At 44.8% G+C, this 18,803-nt stretch overlaps 1 protein-coding gene across 4 annotated transcripts in view; it reads left to right on the top strand.

The window, feature by feature from the left end:
• Window positions 1-32: 32 nt before the first annotated feature.
• Window positions 33-18,803, top strand: part of MYO19 (myosin XIX) — a 198,245-nt gene continuing 179,474 nt past the window's right edge. For all 4 annotated transcript variants that reach the window (XR_014470392.1, XM_083173175.1, XM_083173177.1 and 1 more), the window contains exons 1-2: window positions 33-177; window positions 18,048-18,192. Coding sequence is in view for 3 of the 4 variants with exons in the window: in XM_083173175.1 (XP_083029301.1) it covers window positions 142-177; window positions 18,048-18,192 (181 nt within the window). In the remaining variant the exon portion in view is untranslated. The remainder of the gene's footprint in view (window positions 178-18,047; window positions 18,193-18,803) is intronic.

Raw genomic sequence — 18,803 nt, 5'->3', positions numbered from 1 at the left:
TAACCAATCGCAGCTCGATAGTAGTCGTGCGCGCCGAGCGGTGGGCGGGACCTTAAATGGCGGTGGATCCGCCCCTTGTCCTTCACTCTGTAGCTGCAGGTGGCAGCGCCGAGCCCTTGGTGCCAGTCTGTCATCATCATCATGAGCAGCGAGGGCACGGCTGGGGAGAGAACGCGGGTAAGTCACCAGAATGGTCATAGTGACAGCTGTGGAATGGTACCTGCCTGCTTGTATGATGCCAGCCTAGTGCAGATGCCACAGACACAATTTTTCTTTGGTTGAACACATTTCTGGAAGTATAAATCAGCGCTTTGGCAATGGTGTCTCTTGACTGGCATTGGTTAGAGTTGATGCCAGAGGTGGCCCACGTTTGAGATTGCTGGCATATGTATCAGTACTATGTGGACTCTCTATAGTATCACTTATTGGGGTCAATCAATTTACGTGCATTTAATTTGCTCATGCGAATCACAGCGGCAGTGGGTGGGTAGTGAGCAATTTTGGTTGAAACTAGCCTGTGAAGGGTGCAAAATTGGGTGCTGTTGTTGACATTTAAGTTACATGGGGCAGATGTATTAAGCCTGGAGAGATAAGGTGGGATTCTCTAATAACCGCGGCCGCACAGTGGCGGCATTCACATTGGTAATAATCACATATGCACTAATGCCCGGTAGACACCAGGACGATGGTGCTCGTGAGTGGGTCGTCACAGGAACGCACAACCTGCTCACAAGCTGATGGTGCTGACCCACCGCAAAAATGCCCCTGATGTGATCCGATCGCGACCCCCAGCCACTACAATGGTCATTTCTGAGATCCTACCTGCAGCAGGTAGGATCTCAGAAAAGACCGACCGACCCGCGGGGCCGCGCATTTGATCGGGATCACATCAAAAGGGCAGCAAAATGGCCAATTTACATACAATCGTTTGAGATTGTATCTAAATTGGCTCACTTTGGGCCATATCGTCCTGGTGTGTACCCCATATAACATATGCGATTATTAACACAAAGGACAGCTCTTGCGTTAACAGCTGTCCTTTGCATTGTGGCCGGCGATGTGCAACGGGCCCCCCCTCACTCCCTGGACCCTTACCCGGCTGCCAGGGCTCCGCTTTCTCCTCCCTGCACCCATAAGCAGTGCAGGGAAGAGGGGATCACTGGTCCGGGCAGCATAGCAGGAGGCTGCCCTGACACAGGTGACGGGGGGGCGGCGGGGATGCGAAGGGAAGCCCATAGGCTTCTATAAGGTTATGCCATCTAGAAGTGGCGTAGCCCCCCGCAGCGAAGCCCCGGCGGTGAGGCTTTGCCGCATATGAACATGTAAAACCCAGAAAATGTTTTTTTTATGGCATTTTCTGTTTGTTGCATCTTGCCCATAAACTGAAGATAAAGTGAAAGGAGATAAAGCACCAGCCAATCAACTCCCAACTGTCATTTTCAAACACAGGGGCAGATTTATTAAGCTTGGTGAAGTGATAATGTGGCTGGTACTTGACAATCATACGTGATCACCAGACAATCAGCTCCTAACTGAAGTTACAGGCTTGATTTGAAAAAATGACAGGTAGCAGCTGATTGGCCGGTGATAAAGACCAGACACTTTATCACTTCATCGAGCTTAATAAATCTACCCCACAGTTCATTGGCTGGTGCTTTCACTTCATCTCCAGTTTATCTCCTTCGGGCCAGATGTATCAAGCTTCAAAAGTGATAAAATGGAGAGTGATAAACAGACAGCCAATCAGCTCCTACCTATCAGGTTACAGGCTGGGTTTGAAAAATAACAGGGAGGAGCTGATTGGCTAGCTGTTTATCACTTTCAATTTTATCACTTTTGAAGCTTGATACATCTGGCCCGAAGCAAATCTTAATACATCTGTCCTATAGTTACATAGTAGTTACATAGAAACATAGAATTTGACGGCAGATAAGAACCATTTGGCCCATCTAGTCTGCCCCTTTTTTTACCCTTCAGGTAAACTCAACCCTTTTTAATCCTTATTTCTTTGTAAGGATATTCATATGCCTATCCCAAGCATGTTTAAATTGTTCTACTGTCTTAGCCTCTACCACCTCTGATGGGAGGCTATTCCACTTATCCACTACCCTTTCTGTGAAGTAATTCTTTCTAACATTTCCCTTGAACCTACCTCCCTCCAGTTTCAGTGCATGTCCTCGTGTTTTATTACTTGTTTTCCTTTGAAGAAAATTTCCCACCTGTACTATGTTAAAACCCTTGATATATTTGAAGATTTCTATCATGTCCCCCCTTTCCCTTCTCTGCTCCAAACTATACATGTTAAGATCTTTTAGTCTATCCAGGTAAGTTTTGTGATGTAGGCCATGAACCATTTTAGTTGCCCTTCTTTGTACACTCTCCAATGTATTTATATCCTTCTGAAGATATGGTCTCCAGAACTGGACACAGTATTCCAGATGAGGTCATACCAATGACCTATAAAGTGGCATTATTACATCTTTTTTTCTGCTACTGATTCCTCTCCCTATGCAACCAAGCATCTGACTAGCCTTCCTCATTGCTTTGTTACATTGCCTCCCTGCCTTTAAGTCACTTGAAATAATGACTCCTAGATCTCTTTCCTCCTCTGTAGTTTCCATTATAGTACCCTTGGTACTATATTGAGCCTTTGGGTTTTTGAGTCCCAAGTTTACTTAGATCATCAGTCATTTGATTTACCCCTCCTGGTGTGTCTACTCTGTTGCATATCTTTGTATCATCTGCAAAAAGGCATACTTTCCCTTCAATACCATTTGCAATGTCACTAACAAATATATTAAAGAGCACTGGTCCAAGTACAGATCCCTGGGGTACTCCACTGGTAACATGTCCCTCCATAGAATGCACTCCATTTACTACAACTGTCTGTTTCCTATCCTGCAACCAGGTTCTTATCCATTTAATTGTTTTATAATCCAATCCCACACTTTCAAGTTTATTTAGCAGCCTGCGATGTGGGACAGTGTCAAATGCCTTACTAAAGTCTAGATATGCCACATCTACAGCCCCCCCTTCATCTAGTATTTTGGTCACGGAGTCAAAAAAGTAAATGAGACTTGTTTGGCATGATCTCCCTGCAGTAAAACCATGCTGTTTTGGATCCTGTAAGTTGTTTAATTTAAGATATTCCACTATTCTTTCTTTTAATAGTGTTTCCATCATTTTCCCTACTACTGATGTAAGGCTCACTGGTCTGTAGTTACTTGCTTCTTCTTTGCTTCCGCTTTTGTGCAGTGGAACTACATTTGCTTTTCTCCAGTCCTCTGGAACTGCACCTGTATCTAGTGACTGGTTGAATAAATCTGTTAATGGCGCTACCAACACATCTTTTAGTTCTTTTAGTATCCTTGGATGCACTCCGTCTGGCCCCATTGATTTATCCACTTTCAGTCTTGAAAGTTCAGTTAGGACTTTCTCCCTAGTAAATGTACCTCCATCTACCTTATTTTTATGAATGTCCTTGCAACTTAACTGTGGTCCCTTCCCTTCTTCTATAGTGAATACAGAGCAAAAGTAATTATTTAGATGATCTGCAATTGCCTTGTCTCCCTCCACCAAATTCTCAGTGTCTGTCCACAGTCTTATTATTCCTCCATTTGATTTTCTCCTTTCACTTATATACTTAAAAAAAGTTTTGCTTCCTTTATCTACTGACTGAGCCATTTTCTCCTCAGCTTGTGCCTTGGCACGCCTGATCACTTTCTTAGCCTCTTTGCGTCTGGCAAGATACACTTCTTTGTCATTATTATTTTGAGTCTGCTTGTATGTCCTAAAGGCCATCTTTTTTGCTTTTACACTAGTTGATACCTCTTTAGTAAACCATACTGGCTTCCTTTTCCTGGTACTTTTCTTAACCCTTTTGATACAAAGGTCCGTTGCCTTTAGTATTGCACTTTTTAATTTTCTCCACCTCTCCTGCACTCCTTTCAAGTTCATCCAATCCGCTAATGAGTCGCTTAAACATCTCCCCATTTTTGCAAAGTCAGCCTTCCTAAAATCCAACACCTTAGTTTTTGTGTGACTGGAGTTGGACCCTGCCTTGATACTAAACCATACTGCTTGATGATCACTGGATCCCAGGTTCTCACCCACATATATGTCTGATATCCTGTCACCATTTGTGAGTATTAAATCTAATATTGAGTCTTTGCGAGCAGGCTCCCGCACCAATTGCTTGAGAGAGGCTCCCTGTAGGGAATTTAGAAATTTGCCACTTGTAGATGATCTTGCAAAAGACTCCTCCCAATTCACATCAGGTAGATTAAAGTCTCCCATGATTATGACTTCTCCCTTTAAAGCCATTTTAGTGACATCAAGCAATAGGCTCCTGTCCAAATCCTGCCCCTGGCCTGGTGGCCTATAGATGACCCCAGTACGAATAATGTCCTTCTCCCCCATTTCTATGGTCACCCAAAGGGCCTCAGTTTTTTCTTCAATGTTTTGTATTAAAGTAGCATTTATGTTTTTCTTTACATACATTGCTACCCCTCCTCCGATTCTTCCCATTCTGTCCTTCCTAAATAAATTGTATCCTGGTATATCTACGTCCCTGCCATGGTTCTCATTACACCATGTCTCTGTGATAGCCACAATGTCTAGGTCATCCCTTGTCATTATTGCAATTAGATCAGGAATTTTGTCTCCTAGGCTTCTAGCGTTTGCACACATAGTTTTAAAAATTTTGCCTGTGCATCTGTTATTCCTAGCCATGTTCATACAGTACAAAATCGAAATCTAAAGTTGAAATTACCTGTTTGATGATGTTGTTCAATGTCTGTTTTTATTTTTTACTGTTCAGAAAAGCTGCAGGTCACTAATTCTAAGAATATAGTGAGTCTGTTCAGGTCAGGCTACACCTGAACACTAACGGCCAAATGGTCAAGGGAGATAATTTGCACTGTGTTTGAGTAGACATTAGGCAGAATGCAACACTAAACTATGCTTCACTGAACAACGTCCCCAAACAAGTAATAACAATTACAATCAATTCATTAAATCAGAACGTTTCAAATCATACAAGAGTTTGCATAACACAGAAATAAAGAGAGCATATTGGAGATGAATTACATACTCTTGAGGTATCAATGCAGTCCATGTGTGTTTTTGTTGATTTGTAGTAGTTTGCCTTCAGTTTTCCTTCGGTGCAACGCAGGTATAACGCTCGTAGTTATGACTCCTTTTTCCCACTTTAAAACGGCCCACTTCAATACAGTGCCACAGCCTATCCGGCCACAGCCGTATGCAATGAGAACTAATATAATCTAACAATGCCTTCTTCCCAATTTCCAATAATTGGAATCTACACCCTCAGTCCCCACCCCCTGCTATACAGAGCAATAAAAGTGGCTTACAAAAACACTTCTGGCATTCCAGGATACTATATCTCATTTAGAATAAAAAATACATGCCTCACTACACACAGGCAAGGTACTGTTGTTATTTACACAGATCAGATATTTTGTTGAATTTACCTATAAGACAATCCCACACACAAGGGATGCAATGTTCTGCAGTGAAGACACTTGCTTGCAAATGTACCCAGTAGAGTTCAAAAGCATGTGGATGTTACAGCAGAGAGAGATAGTCTGCACGTATGCCTGTGATAAAGTTGAATTTACCTATAAGACAATCCCACACACAAGGGATGCAATGTTCTGCAGTGAAGACACTTGCTTGCAAATGTACCCAGTAGAGTTCAAAAGCATGTGGATGTTACAGCAGAGAGAGATAGCCTGCACGTATGCCTGTGATAAAGTTGAATTTACCTATAAGACAATCCCACACACAAGGGATGCAATGTTCTGCAGTGAAAGGCTGAATAAAGACTTGCGTCCATCAAGTTCAACCTTCGTTATTAAAGTGCATGATCTATATGTTTCACCCCTTATATAGCTGAAATCTGATTTAATTATATACAGATTTTAATTGTTATTTGTCCACCCTGTATGTTCTTGCCGATTTAGATGATTGTCCAACCTTATTTTTAAAAGAATGTAATGTTTTCTGACCGTGCCTTTTTTAAATATATTTTTCACCACATCGCTGATGTCGTATGGAATGTTAACTAATCACTTATGCCCCAGGTGTGGATCTCAAAGAGCAGAATTGTTCCACTGTTTATGGGGATGCCTAATATTAAGACTGTTTTTGGTCCAGAGTTGGAACTGTTAACCAACATTTGGTAAATTATCTACCCATGACCCCTGTTTGGGCGCTATTTGGTGTTACCCCTGAGACAACTCAAAAAGTTAGGAAGTTGTAATAATCTGCCGCAGCTAATAAATGTATTCTTCAAATAGAAAACTTGTCAGAATCTCTGAAAGAGCAGTTATGGCAATGTTTCAAAAATTTATTGCGGTATGAAACACGAGTGTATATAAGAATTCCCCCAATATTGCTTTCTATCACATGATCTTTAGATAACACTTTCAGTTGTGTACCCCCTTTCCCGGGGAAGAATGGTGGAATGGGCACGGATCCAGGCATACAGTTATGCTCATATGTTTACATACCCTAGGTGAATTTGTTATTTTCTGGTCATTTGTCAGAGAATATGAATGATGACTCACAAACTTTTCTTTCACTCATGGTTAGTGGTTGGGTGAAGCCATTTAATGTCAGACAACTGTGTTTACTCTTTTTAAATCATAATGACAGATAATAACAGAAACTACCCAAATGACCCTGATCAAAAGTTTACATACCGTGGAGGTTTTGGCCTCATAACATGCACACAAGTTGACACAAACGGGTTTGAATGGCTACTAAAGGTAATCCTCACCTGTGATCTGTTTGCTTGTAATCAGTGTGTGCGTGTGTGTATAAAAGGTCAGTGAGTTTCTGGTCTCCTGAAAGACTCTTGCATCTTTCCTCCAGTGCTGAACTGATGTTTCTGGATTCTGAGTCCTGGGGAAAGCAAAAGAATTGTCAAAGGATCTGCGGGAAAAGGTAATTGAACTTTATAAAACAGGAAAGGGATATTAAAAGATATCCAAGCACTTGAGAATGCAGTGTTCAAACTCTAATTAAGAAGTGGAAAATGAGGGATTCTGTGGAAACCAAATCACGGTCAGGTTGACCAACAAAAATTTCAGCCACAACTACCTGGAAAATTGTTTGGGATGCAAAGAAAAATCCACAAATAACTTCAGCTGAAATACAGGACTCTGAAAAAAAGTGGTGTGGTTGTTTCCAGATGAACAATAAGGAGGCATTTGAAGAAAAATGGGCTGCATGGTCGAGTCGCCAGAAGAAAGCCATTACTACGCAAATGCTACAAAGCATCCCACTTACAATACTCCTAACAGCACAGAGACAAGTCTCAAAACTTCGGGAACAAAGTCATTTGGAGTGATGAGACCAAAATTTTACTTTTTGGCCACAACCATAAACGTTACATTTGGAGAGGAGTCAACAAGGCCTATGGTGAAAAGTACACCATTCCTACTGTGAAACACGGAGGTGGATCGCTGATGTTTTGGGGATGTGTGAGCTACAAAGGCACTTCAAACTTGGTCAAAATGGATGGCAAGATGAATGCAGCATGTTATCAGAAAATACTGGAGGAAGCTTTGCACTCATCAGCCCGGAAGCTGCGCACGAGACGTACTTGTGCGTTTCAACATGACAATGATCCAAAACACAAGGCCAAGTTGACCTCTCATTGGTTATGGCAGAATAAATTGAAGGTTTTGGAGTGGCCATCTCAGTCTCCTGACCTCAATATCATTGAGCCACTCTGGGGAGATCTCAAACCTGCAGTTCATGCAAGACAGCCCAAGAATTTACAGGAACTGGAGGCTTTTTGCCAAGAAGAATGGGCAGCTCTACCATCTGAGAAAATAAAGAGCCTCATCCACAACTACCACAAATGACTTCAAGCTGTCATTGATGTTAAAGGGGGCAATACACGGTATTAAGAATTGGGGTATGTAAACTTTTGATCAGGGTAATTTGGGTAGTTTCAATTGTCATTATGATTTATTGTACAAATATTTTATTGAAGATTGAAAAGCATAACATTATGTCATTATGATTTAAAAAGAGTAAACACAGTTGTTTGACAATAAATGGCTTCACCCAACCACTAACCATGAGTCAAAGAAAAGTTTGTGAGTTATCATTCACATTCTCTGACAAATGGCCAGAAAATCACAAATTCTGCTAGGGTATGTAAATGTATGAGCACAACTGTACTTATCCAATGTTTCATAATCTATTGTGCTAGATAATTTCAACAAAATACACTATAGGTTGAGTATCCTATATCCAACTACCACATCCACGGCAGGCTTCAGGATCTTCTTCTGCGGCATCTCCGGTCCCAGGGGTGCATTGCGGAGTGCGCAAGCACACCGGTGACGTCACCGGCGTGCCTGCAAACTCGCGCAATGCACCCCTGGGACCAGTGAAGGAGATCCTGAAGGCAGCCGTGGACGTAGGGGAAACGGTGGACGCCGGGGGACCATCGGGGGTGGGGGGAGGATGGGACCAGCTAAGTACAGTATGTTAAAAAAAAATCACAAGCATAATGCATTTGCTCTTCGTTGGCTTACTAGTATGGTATAGTTACCACTTTGCAGTACAATGCCTAGGAGACACTAGACTTAAAGCTTTTTACCGTAGTTTCGAATTGCCGATGAGGGTGCCGGCTGGCAACTGTTAACAAGCCAAATGTGTTGAGACCAACGTGTTTCCCCACGTGATATATATGGCGAGATGATGAGTGAGGCCATCTAGCTAGGAATTCCTAGTATACGTATGGCCAAAGAGTTCATGTGTAGGCTCCATATATTTTACCTGATGAGATTGTTTAATGCAATTTAACAAATGGTACCATGAATTCTCTGTTTTTCTCTCCTTATATTTTTTTTACCATTTTTGCTGGGTGGTGCTGGCGATGGGTAGGATCAGAGATCTATGCTTTTAGGGGAAAAAGGGAAAGGGATGGTGACCGGTGCACACGTAGTTGAAGGTGTTCAATTAGAAAGAAATGCAGGTAGAATTAAAGGGAGAGGTAAGCTCCCTAATTTGGAATAATTTATGTAGTGGAGGTGCACCCTGTAGAGTAAAATAGGTTACTGAAGGGGAAGAAGAAAAGACTCTCTCTTTGTAGGGGCACTCTTTGATGATTTAAAGTTTAAATGTTAGTGTAGAAATATCACATAGATGGAGGATGGGTGAACCACACAAATCACTCACCGCTATGTTGCCCAAACGGCATTGAAATAAAAATACTAGACAACTGTGATAATCTCTATTCAATACTTGACATGCCTACTGCTGATGACAGGCGCTTTCTGTAGACGGTTATAAGCAGATAGAACCGTCAGCTTGGAAGGCAATCTTATCACTATTGAAATTAGATTCCCAAGTTTGCGGAATCTTACTTAAAAATATTTCCTCTTTTTGGCAAACAAACTAAGAGGATCACTAGTCTGCCCACATTTTCACCCCCCTCTTTTTCTCTTTGAACAGTTAAACTTAGCAGAGGGACTGCTACCTCTTCGATACAATGTTAAAAAATATGTACTGTTCTAACAATACTTGATACAAATTACCTACTGTGGTGTAATCCCATGTATGGAGCTATCCACTACACCCCTACTCTTTAATGGATAGCCTGTGGTTCTGACCAAGTGAATCCCAGTAAGTTTTTACAGCTTAACACCCCGGTCTAGTGACACGCAGGTGATCCCCTCTAACGCACTAACAATGCTGGGGAACTTCACCTGGTTTGTGGGTAAGGCCAGAATAATTTAGTCCCACCTCATAGACCCATTTTTGTGATATTTCCTCAGTCCTGATATTCGGGACCTACCTGTACTCTGTTGAGTCAAGAATCCATAGTGTCACAGAACCGGGGGACGTTATGCCCAAGTGTCACAGAACCGGGGGACGTTATGCCCACAGGGCACACACATGACTTATTGATAATATCGTATGACATATTGTTACAAATTTTCGATTACTGAATAGTAATCATTTTCAAAGAGTGCCCCAACAAAAAGAGAGAGTCTTCTCCTTCTTCCTCTTGTTTACATGTTTGTCTAGCAATTTTTACTAAGTGCTTATTAAAAGTTATATTTTAAATCAACTCTATTTTTACATAGACAGGACCAAGAGGGAGCCCCGCCTTAGGGAGCCCCAACTCTGCTCTCCTGTCAACACTGTTGTCTAGTATTTTTATTTCAATGCCGTTTGGGCAACATAGCGGTGAGTGATTTGTGTGGTTCACCCATCCTCCATCTATGTGATATTTCTACACTAACATTTAAACTTTAAATCATCAAAGAGTGCCCCTACAAAGAGAGAGTCTTTTCTTCTTCACCTTCAGGATCAGAGGTCTATCTGGGTTGCAGGTCAGCAGTTCTTAGATGGCTAAAGATAGAAACTATTTGTCTAGCTGAGTACACCTGGTTTATTATACATATTGATAAATTGATTTTTATAGGTCAACCCCATCTCTATCCCTGTATAAAGGAATCCTATTTGTTGAATTTGGTTTACTGATCATTGATTGGGGTGCTCCACTAAGGTGACACAGTGTGTCCCAATAATATAACAATGTAGGATACAATACTCCTATTGTAAAGCGCAACGGAATCTGCTGCGCTATATAAGAAACTGTAAATAAATAAATACTCCAATGAGGGCACTCAGTCTCATGGAGCTGTGAGGACGTCTATTGATGCCTTGTCTTGAGAAATGCCACCTAGTGGCCGAAATGTAGACTACATGCAATTTCAAGTGAGATACCATATATACTCGAGTATAAACCTACTTTTTTAGAACATTTTTTTATGCTGAAAAAGCCCCCTCTCGGCTTATACTCGAGTGAGGGTCCCACTTGAGTCAATAAGTTTTCCCAGTTTTTTTGTTGTAAAATTAGGTGCCTCGGCTTATATTCGGGTCGACTTATACTTGAGTATATACGGTGTGTGTGTGTGTGTGTGTGTGTGTATGTATATATGTGTATATATATATATATATATATATATATATATATATATATATATATATATAACCAAAGGAGGACAAAGGGACATGTAAGGCTGGTGAAGAACAACAATAAAGTGCACAGTGCAGGAATATAAATACAGTACAAGCTTACCCCCTCCGGCGGCACCCCTCACGTGAATGGTCCGGCGAGTCCCCGGGTCCTGCACGCTGTGATGACGTCACCACGCTAGGTCACGTCCATCTCAAGCCGCAGCTGCACGGCCCCGGCCGGCTGGTCACGTGGGAGACCTGCAAAAGAGGGCATACAGTGTGTGGGCAAAATGTACATAGTACAAAAATCTCGAAAATAACACACATATGAAATAAGGCATCCATAACACTAATTCTGCTGTAGGAGGATGCAGAAAATACGTGAATACAAGCACAAACAAACAATACGTGCATGGTGTGTGAGACATAGATGCCGGCTGACATCTAGTGGACAAATAGAGAACAAGAACACTGACATGTTAAAAACATCTCACTTAAGATGGCATAGTAAGCATACTGTGAATGATATTAGCCAACGTATACTGTATGCCGACCACTCTGTTTTAGAACTCTGAGAACCCAGCTGTGCTGCTGCTAGAGATAAGTAGTGTGAGACACTAATATAGAACAGAGTATAAAGAGGTCCCTGTCTCAACCAGAGACCTGCAGCGTGCTCAAATAGTGGCACATAGTAAGCAAGTGCTATGCGGCAGCAATATGAGGCACAAATGTGCAACTGCCAATACTGGACAGTGTGCTGGGATATACGGGTGAAAGAGAACATCTGCACAAGGGCTGGTATGGGGAGGGAAAGGAGAATGTATAAGAAACGACATGTTGACATGGGATGAGTTGACATCCCAATCATGTCGACAGCTCATGGCATGTATAGATACAACAGTGCTGGGGTTCTGGCTTATAGGAAGCTGTGAAGCCCTAGGCTGTCATTGAGCCCTCGTGGATGAACTGTATCTAGTTTAAAAATCCACCCAGATTCTAGTTGCAAAAGTTTTTTGGAACGGTTGCCCCCTCGGATGGCTGCTGGCACGTGATCTATGATTTTATAACGTAGAGTTGCCATGCTATGTTTAAGCTGTGCAAAATGCCTGGCAACGGGTTGTTCGCTTTTGCCTGCCAGGAGCGCTGCCCTGATGGCACAACGTGTTGGCCCATCCTGACCTTGAAGGCCCAGTCGGTCTTGCCTACATAAAATAACCCACACGGGCAGTAGATGACATAGACCACATATTTGGTGGTACATGTGAGGGGCCATTTAATGCAAAATTTCTTACCCGTGTGGGGATGTCGAATGTCAGGACCGGCTGTCATGAAGCTGCATGTCGTGCAGCCTAGGCAGCAGAAGCACCCCACTCTTGTGGGCCTGGTTTGTCTGAGGGGGGTGTCAAAATTAGTAATTTCTGTTTTGACCAACAGGTCCTTCAGGTTGGGGCAGCGCTTGTAGCTAGGCATGAGCTTCAATTCTTTAAACATGGGAAGGGCGGGATCAGAGGTTATAATGTCTCACCAATGTTTGGCTTTTCGTGATGTAATCTGGCTGGTAGTGTTATATTCATTCACCCATGGGATGCTGGGTTTCTTGTCCCTCTGGGTTTTGTTAGCAATCAGAGTATCACGGTCACGTGCGAGGGCCTTTGATTTGGCCTGCAGTAGGCCTTGTTTGGGATAACCCCTTTCAGTGAATTTACTGACCATCAGGTCCAGTTGATGCTCCGTCTCCTGAGGGGTGTCAGCAATTCTGCACACCCTCAGAAACTGGGAGAAGGGTAAACTCTCAACGGTATTTCTTTGGTGGAAACTATTGTGTCTGAGGAGAGTGTTGCGGTCCATGGGTTTGACGAACAGAGTGGTATGCAACACCCCCTCAGAGATGGAGATGAGTATATCAAGAAACGGAATCTGGGTCTTACTGGTCGTCAGAGTAAGTTTGATGGGATGTAAGGACTGATTCTGTGTGGCAACCATGTCAATCAGAGGTTGAATGGGACCACCCCACATGATGTACAAATCATCAATGTAACGGACGTACATTTGTATGCTCGGTGCCACTGATGGATTATCCAGAATTAACTCTCTCTCCACCTGCCACATATATGCATTTGCAAAGGACGGTTCCACCGCAGAACCCATGGCACACCCCGTCCTTTGCAAATAGTAACCACCATCAAAATAAAAGTAGTTATATTTAAGGGTATACTCCAACAGGGATGCAAAAAATTCAACCGTGGGTCCACAATAAGCAGGGTTATCTTGTACAAATGCACTAACTGCCTTAATCCCATCAGAGTGGGGAATGCAAGTATACAGATTTGCCACATCCAGTGTGGCCAGTGTAGTCTCAGAGTGGGATGGCGAAAAATCCCTAAGCTTGAGCAGCAGTGCAGTGGAATCTCTGAGATAGGTAGGTAAGCTTTGTATGCATGGTTGCAGATACGTATCCAGGTAGATAGCCACTGGTTCGCACAGTGACCCCCTCGCCGAAATGATCGGTCTACCAGGGGGCCGCTGCACGTCTTTGTGGATCTTGGGGATACTGTAGAAAAGTGGAATAACCGGAAATTGAGTCATCAATTTTTTGCATACCATCTCAGAGATCACACTGTCGGTGACAGCTCTAGATAAAAGACTGTCCAGTGTGGTTTTGAATCCGGGTGTTGGATCACTCTTCAATTTCTCATATGTCACAGCATCATTGAGTAACCTGTAACAATCTGTCACGCTAGGGGTACCTTGTGGATCTGTCTGAGGCCTGGAGGTTGGGTGTTTGCGACTTGAAGGAGACTGGAGAACAGCAGGTTTGATATAACTCTTTATTGTAGCACCAACATGAGAAGGTAAGACCATAAATGAAACTGCAGGCCGAAGAACCCAGTGGAATACCTGGGTAACAACTGAAAGTCCAGAATGATGAGACTAATCCCAGAGTCTCTGTTGGCTTACTGGGGAAACTGATGACTGGCTGCGGGTGCCGACAGCAGGGTGGAGAAGCGTCAGCAGGCACGGAGGGCTGGCAGTAGGTGCGGATGCAGACAGCAGGATGGTGAAGCGTCAGCAGGCACGGAAGACTGGCAGTAGGTGCGGATGCAGACAGCAGGATGGTGAAGCGTCAGCAGGCACGGAAGACTGGCAGTAGGTGCGGATGCAGACAGCAGGATGGTGAAGCGTCAGCAGGCACGGAGGGCTGGCAGCAAGTGCACTGGACCACAGCAGACGTGGAGATGTGTCAACAGACACGCAGGGCTGGCAACAGGTGCAGCTGGTCGACAGCAGGGGTGGCGATGTGTCAACCGGCACGCAGGGCTGGCAGCAGGTGCAGCTGGACCACAGCAGACGTGAAGATGTGTCAACAGACACGCAGGGCTGGCAACAGGTGCAGCTGGTCGACAGCAGGAATGGGGATGTGTCAACAGACACGCAGGACTGGCAACAGGTGCAGCTGGTCGACAACAGGATTGGAGATGTGTCAACAGACACGCAGAGCTGGCAGCCGGTGCAGCTGGTCGACAGCAGGAGTGGAGATGTGTCAACAGACACGCAGGGCTGGCAACAGGTGCAGCTGGTCGACAACAGGATTGGAGATGTGTCAACAGACACGCAGAGCTGGCAGCCGGTGCAGCTGGTCGACAGCAGGAGTGGAGATGTGTCAACAGACACGCAGGGCTGGCAACAGGTGCAGCTGGTCGACAACAGGATTGGAGATGTGTCAACAGACACGCAGGGCTGGCAACAGGTGCAGCTGGTCGACAACAGGATTGGAGATGTGTCAACAGACACGCAGAGCTGGCAGCCGGTGCAGCTGGTCGACAGCAGGAGTGGAGATGTGTCAACAGACACGCAGGGCTGGCAACAGGTGCAGCTGGTCGACAACAGGATTGGAGATGTGTCAACAGACACGCAGGGCTGGCAACAGGTGCAGCTGGTCGACAGCAGGAGTGGAGATGTGTCAACAGACACGCAGGGCTGGCAACTGGTGCAGCTGGTCGACAGCAGGAGTAGAGATTCTGGAGACTGTAGCAAAACCTGAAAGGGCTGGAGGCAGAATGCAATTTGCAAAGTCCAGGAAACAGGTGTAAAGCTGTAAGGGCTGGGAGCAGAATGCAAATGCAGGTATCCAGGTATCAGGTGTTGAACTGCAGGTAACGAAGACAGGAATCAGGGATTTCACAGAGCAAGAACAGGAGCACAGGCTGAAGCTTCCTCCCCAGGGATTGACAACAAAGCACTGGCGCTGGTATGCCCCAGAGGGCTCTGCTTTATCCCCCAGGGCAGATCTGGATTGGAGGAGTTGAACTGGGGCTCTGAACCATTGGCTGGCTACAACAACATGGCGGCGCCCGGAACTGGAGACAAACAGCCTTGGCTGGCTCCCATGCTGGATGCGCGTGCCGCAGGCCCCAGGAAGGTGGTCGCGGCCGGAAGACCCAGACGCCGCGCTCCCCGTCCAGCACCCAGACGGATGGCCCGCAGGCCCCGCCGCCGGAGATGAACAGGTGAGCGGCGCGTCCTAACAGCGGCCGTGACACAATCCTCACGATAATAGCTGGTGTCCATCACCACCATGGCACCACCCTTGTCGGCCCCGCGTATAATAATGTCAGTGCGCTGACCAAGGTTTTTAAGGGCAAGTCGCTCAGATGCTGACAAATTGGGGTGTACCTGGGGTAAGGGGTTGGGCAAGGCAGAGTCCAGGAGTCGATGGAATGTTTTGAGCGAGGTGTTGGTGGAAACTGGGTCGAATTTTGACTTGGGTCCCAGGTTCCTGATGGCTGTGGGTAAAAGATCTGCGGACTCAGTGTTGGGCTGTTTTGAAAAGTCTTCCTTGAGTTTTAGGTTTCTGTGAAATTTGAAGGAATCAACCTTCCACTGGAATTTGTTGGGACCTCTCACAGGCACAAAGGAAAGTCCTTTGCTCAGGACCGCCATTTCTGATTGAGAAAGTGTGGAGGACGAGATGTTGAATATTCGGTCCTGCGACCCTTGGGGGGTTTTCGCTTTGTTTTTGCGGCGATTTTGGCCCCCTCTTCTAGTTGGTCTCTTGGGTGGGTCCTGGCTCCGGCCCGGGTGTTCACCCCTAAAGGGCTGGGACCGCGGGCAGTGATCGCACATCAAAGTGCTCATCGTATGTGAGCCTCCCGGGGAGCTGCCGGGCGGCTCGGAGGAGAATAGGGTCCGACTTGTCCTTAGGACAAGTCGGCTCTATGTATGGGGGCCTTTAGGTAAGCTTGACTAAGCAGATCTGTGACATCCTGGTTTGAACCTTTTAGCGTTGGTGGACTTGAAGTACCTCACCTGGAAAACTGTGGTACTTTTGGCGTTGGCCTTGGCTCAAAGAGTCTCTGAGTAAGGGGCTCTGTCTTGTAAGAGTCCCTACTTGATTTTTCACAAGGACAGGGTGGAGTTGAGAACAAACCTGCAGTTCCACCCTAAGGTGATCTCTTCATTTCATCTGAACCAACCTCTTATGGTTCCTTCCGGTTCAAATCCTCCAGGCATCCCGGAGTCCTTGGACGTGGTTCAGTCTCTTCGTGTATATGTCCAGAGAACGGCGAGAGTTCACAAGACTGACTGTCTCTCTGGGGTTTATTCTAGTTCATTCTTTGTGACAAAATCCTTCTTAGATGGACAAAATCATGTGCACTGCAGGGGGGCAGATGTAACATGTGCAGAGAGAATTAGATTTGGGTGAGTTATTTTGTTTCTGTGCAGGGAAAATACTGACTGCATGATTTTACACTTCAATATAGATCTCACTTTGAAGAAAAACCCCACCCAAATCTAATTCTCTCTGCACAAGTTACATCTGCCCCACCCGCAGTGCACATGGTTTTGTCCATCTAAGAAGGATTTTGTCAGAAAGAATGGACTAGAATAACCCCCTTTTGCGTTACGATGCACAGAAGAAGGGTCGTCCGGCATCAAAACAGTCCATTGCACATTGGATTCGTGCAACGGTACAAAAGGCTTATGTGGTAGCGGGCTTGCCTACACCTTCAGGATTGAAGGCGCATTCCACTAGGTCAGTGGGCGCATCCTGGGCGGCTGCTCAGGGTGTTTTTGCCTTACAGCTCTGTAGAGCTGTAACTTGGTCGGGTCAGCATACTTTTGTAAAATTTTACAACTTTGACTGGGTATCCTCTTTTGCCAAAGAGGATACCCAGTTTGGGTGGGCGGTACTGCAGCAGTCTCCGCATGTTCCCACCCCTTCTGGAAGCTTTGGGACATCCCCAATGTCTTGAGATGATCCCAGTCTTAGTTGACCGCATCTTTTTTTGCCTACTGTATATGATATGGATGTACTTCTCTAATACGGCGGTGTTATATGAAAGAACATTTATTACTGGTTTTGATTTGTTGCCATGCTTGAAAGGTCTGATTATCTGTATTTCTGTCAAATATGTGATTTAATGACCACGCTGTACCACAATCATTCTTGTTCATAAAAATAAAAAAAACTTAACATGTCTAAAGGCCCATACACACTGGGCGACTTTGAGCTGAAAGTTGCTCAAAACAGCATGTTTGAGCAGCTTTCAGCTCAAAGCTGACCAGTGTGTATACCCCGGCGATGAGATGCTCCCACATCATTGCCTGCGCTATGAGAAGCCGTCCTTCCCCTGCTGTCGGCGCAGGGCAGGAGGGCATCTGACATCGCCGGATGTCAGCTGCCCGCCCCCATACATGATTTCACACGGACAAGTGTCCGTGTGGTCTTGTGTTGCGGGACCTGGTGGAGCGTGCGGCCCTGCATTCGATGTTCGGCGACCATCGAATGCAGGGGCAGCTCCCAAGACGGAGGAGGCGTATCCCCGTCCAATTTCATGCGGATCGCCACATATCCGCGTACGGACGGCAGGTGGCGATCCATATGGAAGGCGGGGATTCGCCTGCACGGTTGCGGCCGCATATTCTGATCGGGCCGCACAGATCAGAATAAGGGCCTTTATACTCACATCTGCCCACTTCGCTTCACAAATGCACGCAGCTTCTCCTGCCAACTAATTACTTTTTATTTTTAGCCTAATGGACTGAAGAAGAAAACTCCCAATTTGTTGACTCCGAATGAATCAATCAGCAAGGAAGTAAATGCACTATTAATTGATGAAAAACCACTTCACTTGTATGATGATCTCACCCAAGTAAACCCAGTTACCACTGAAACAGGTAAAATAATATTTGTATTTCTCTGCTAAAATATTTGTTGAGTTAGTTTCAAGACTGGGAATTGCTTTTATTTTTTTTTCTATATGTTATTTCAAATGTAAAAAATAAATATGTGGCGTGGTCAGGAAAGCGCTGTGCCATGGCTAGGCTAGCATTTGCACTTATCTTGCCACATTTTAGGTTGTTACCATGACCTATTGTGTTACTCTAATGGTACCAAAGACTTAAATATTTGTTACAATAATCTTTTCTCATAGAGGCAGTACACCATTGTCTTTCTAGGACCCGTGCAGACACCCCAAATAAATAGTAGGGGGAGTATATATTAAGAGTAGGCAAACCGCTCATTTCCTCCTGATACATTACTTGGCGCTGACCTCCCTTTCTTTTCTGTATCTATATGTATTTACTCATTCATTCCTTTTGTACACTTTGAGGATTATACACCAGTAAAGAAAATTGACTTGATACTGTAAAATCCTAATATTTCCCAAACCGATGGACCATAAGTAAGTTTCGCAGTTTACGTAATGTGTCTGTAAACTTTGACCATTTATTCCTAACTACGGGTGAACCAATGCGTAGCGCCACGTAGTGTACCTTATCAGCGC

Source organism: Crinia signifera, chromosome 2 (assembly GCF_055691185.1).
Source record: "Crinia signifera chromosome 2, ASM5569118v1, whole genome shotgun sequence".
Taxonomy (NCBI): domain Eukaryota; kingdom Metazoa; phylum Chordata; class Amphibia; order Anura; family Myobatrachidae; genus Crinia; species Crinia signifera.
The sequence above is the reverse complement of the archived record's forward strand: the minus strand, read 5'-3'. Positions and strand labels throughout refer to the sequence as shown.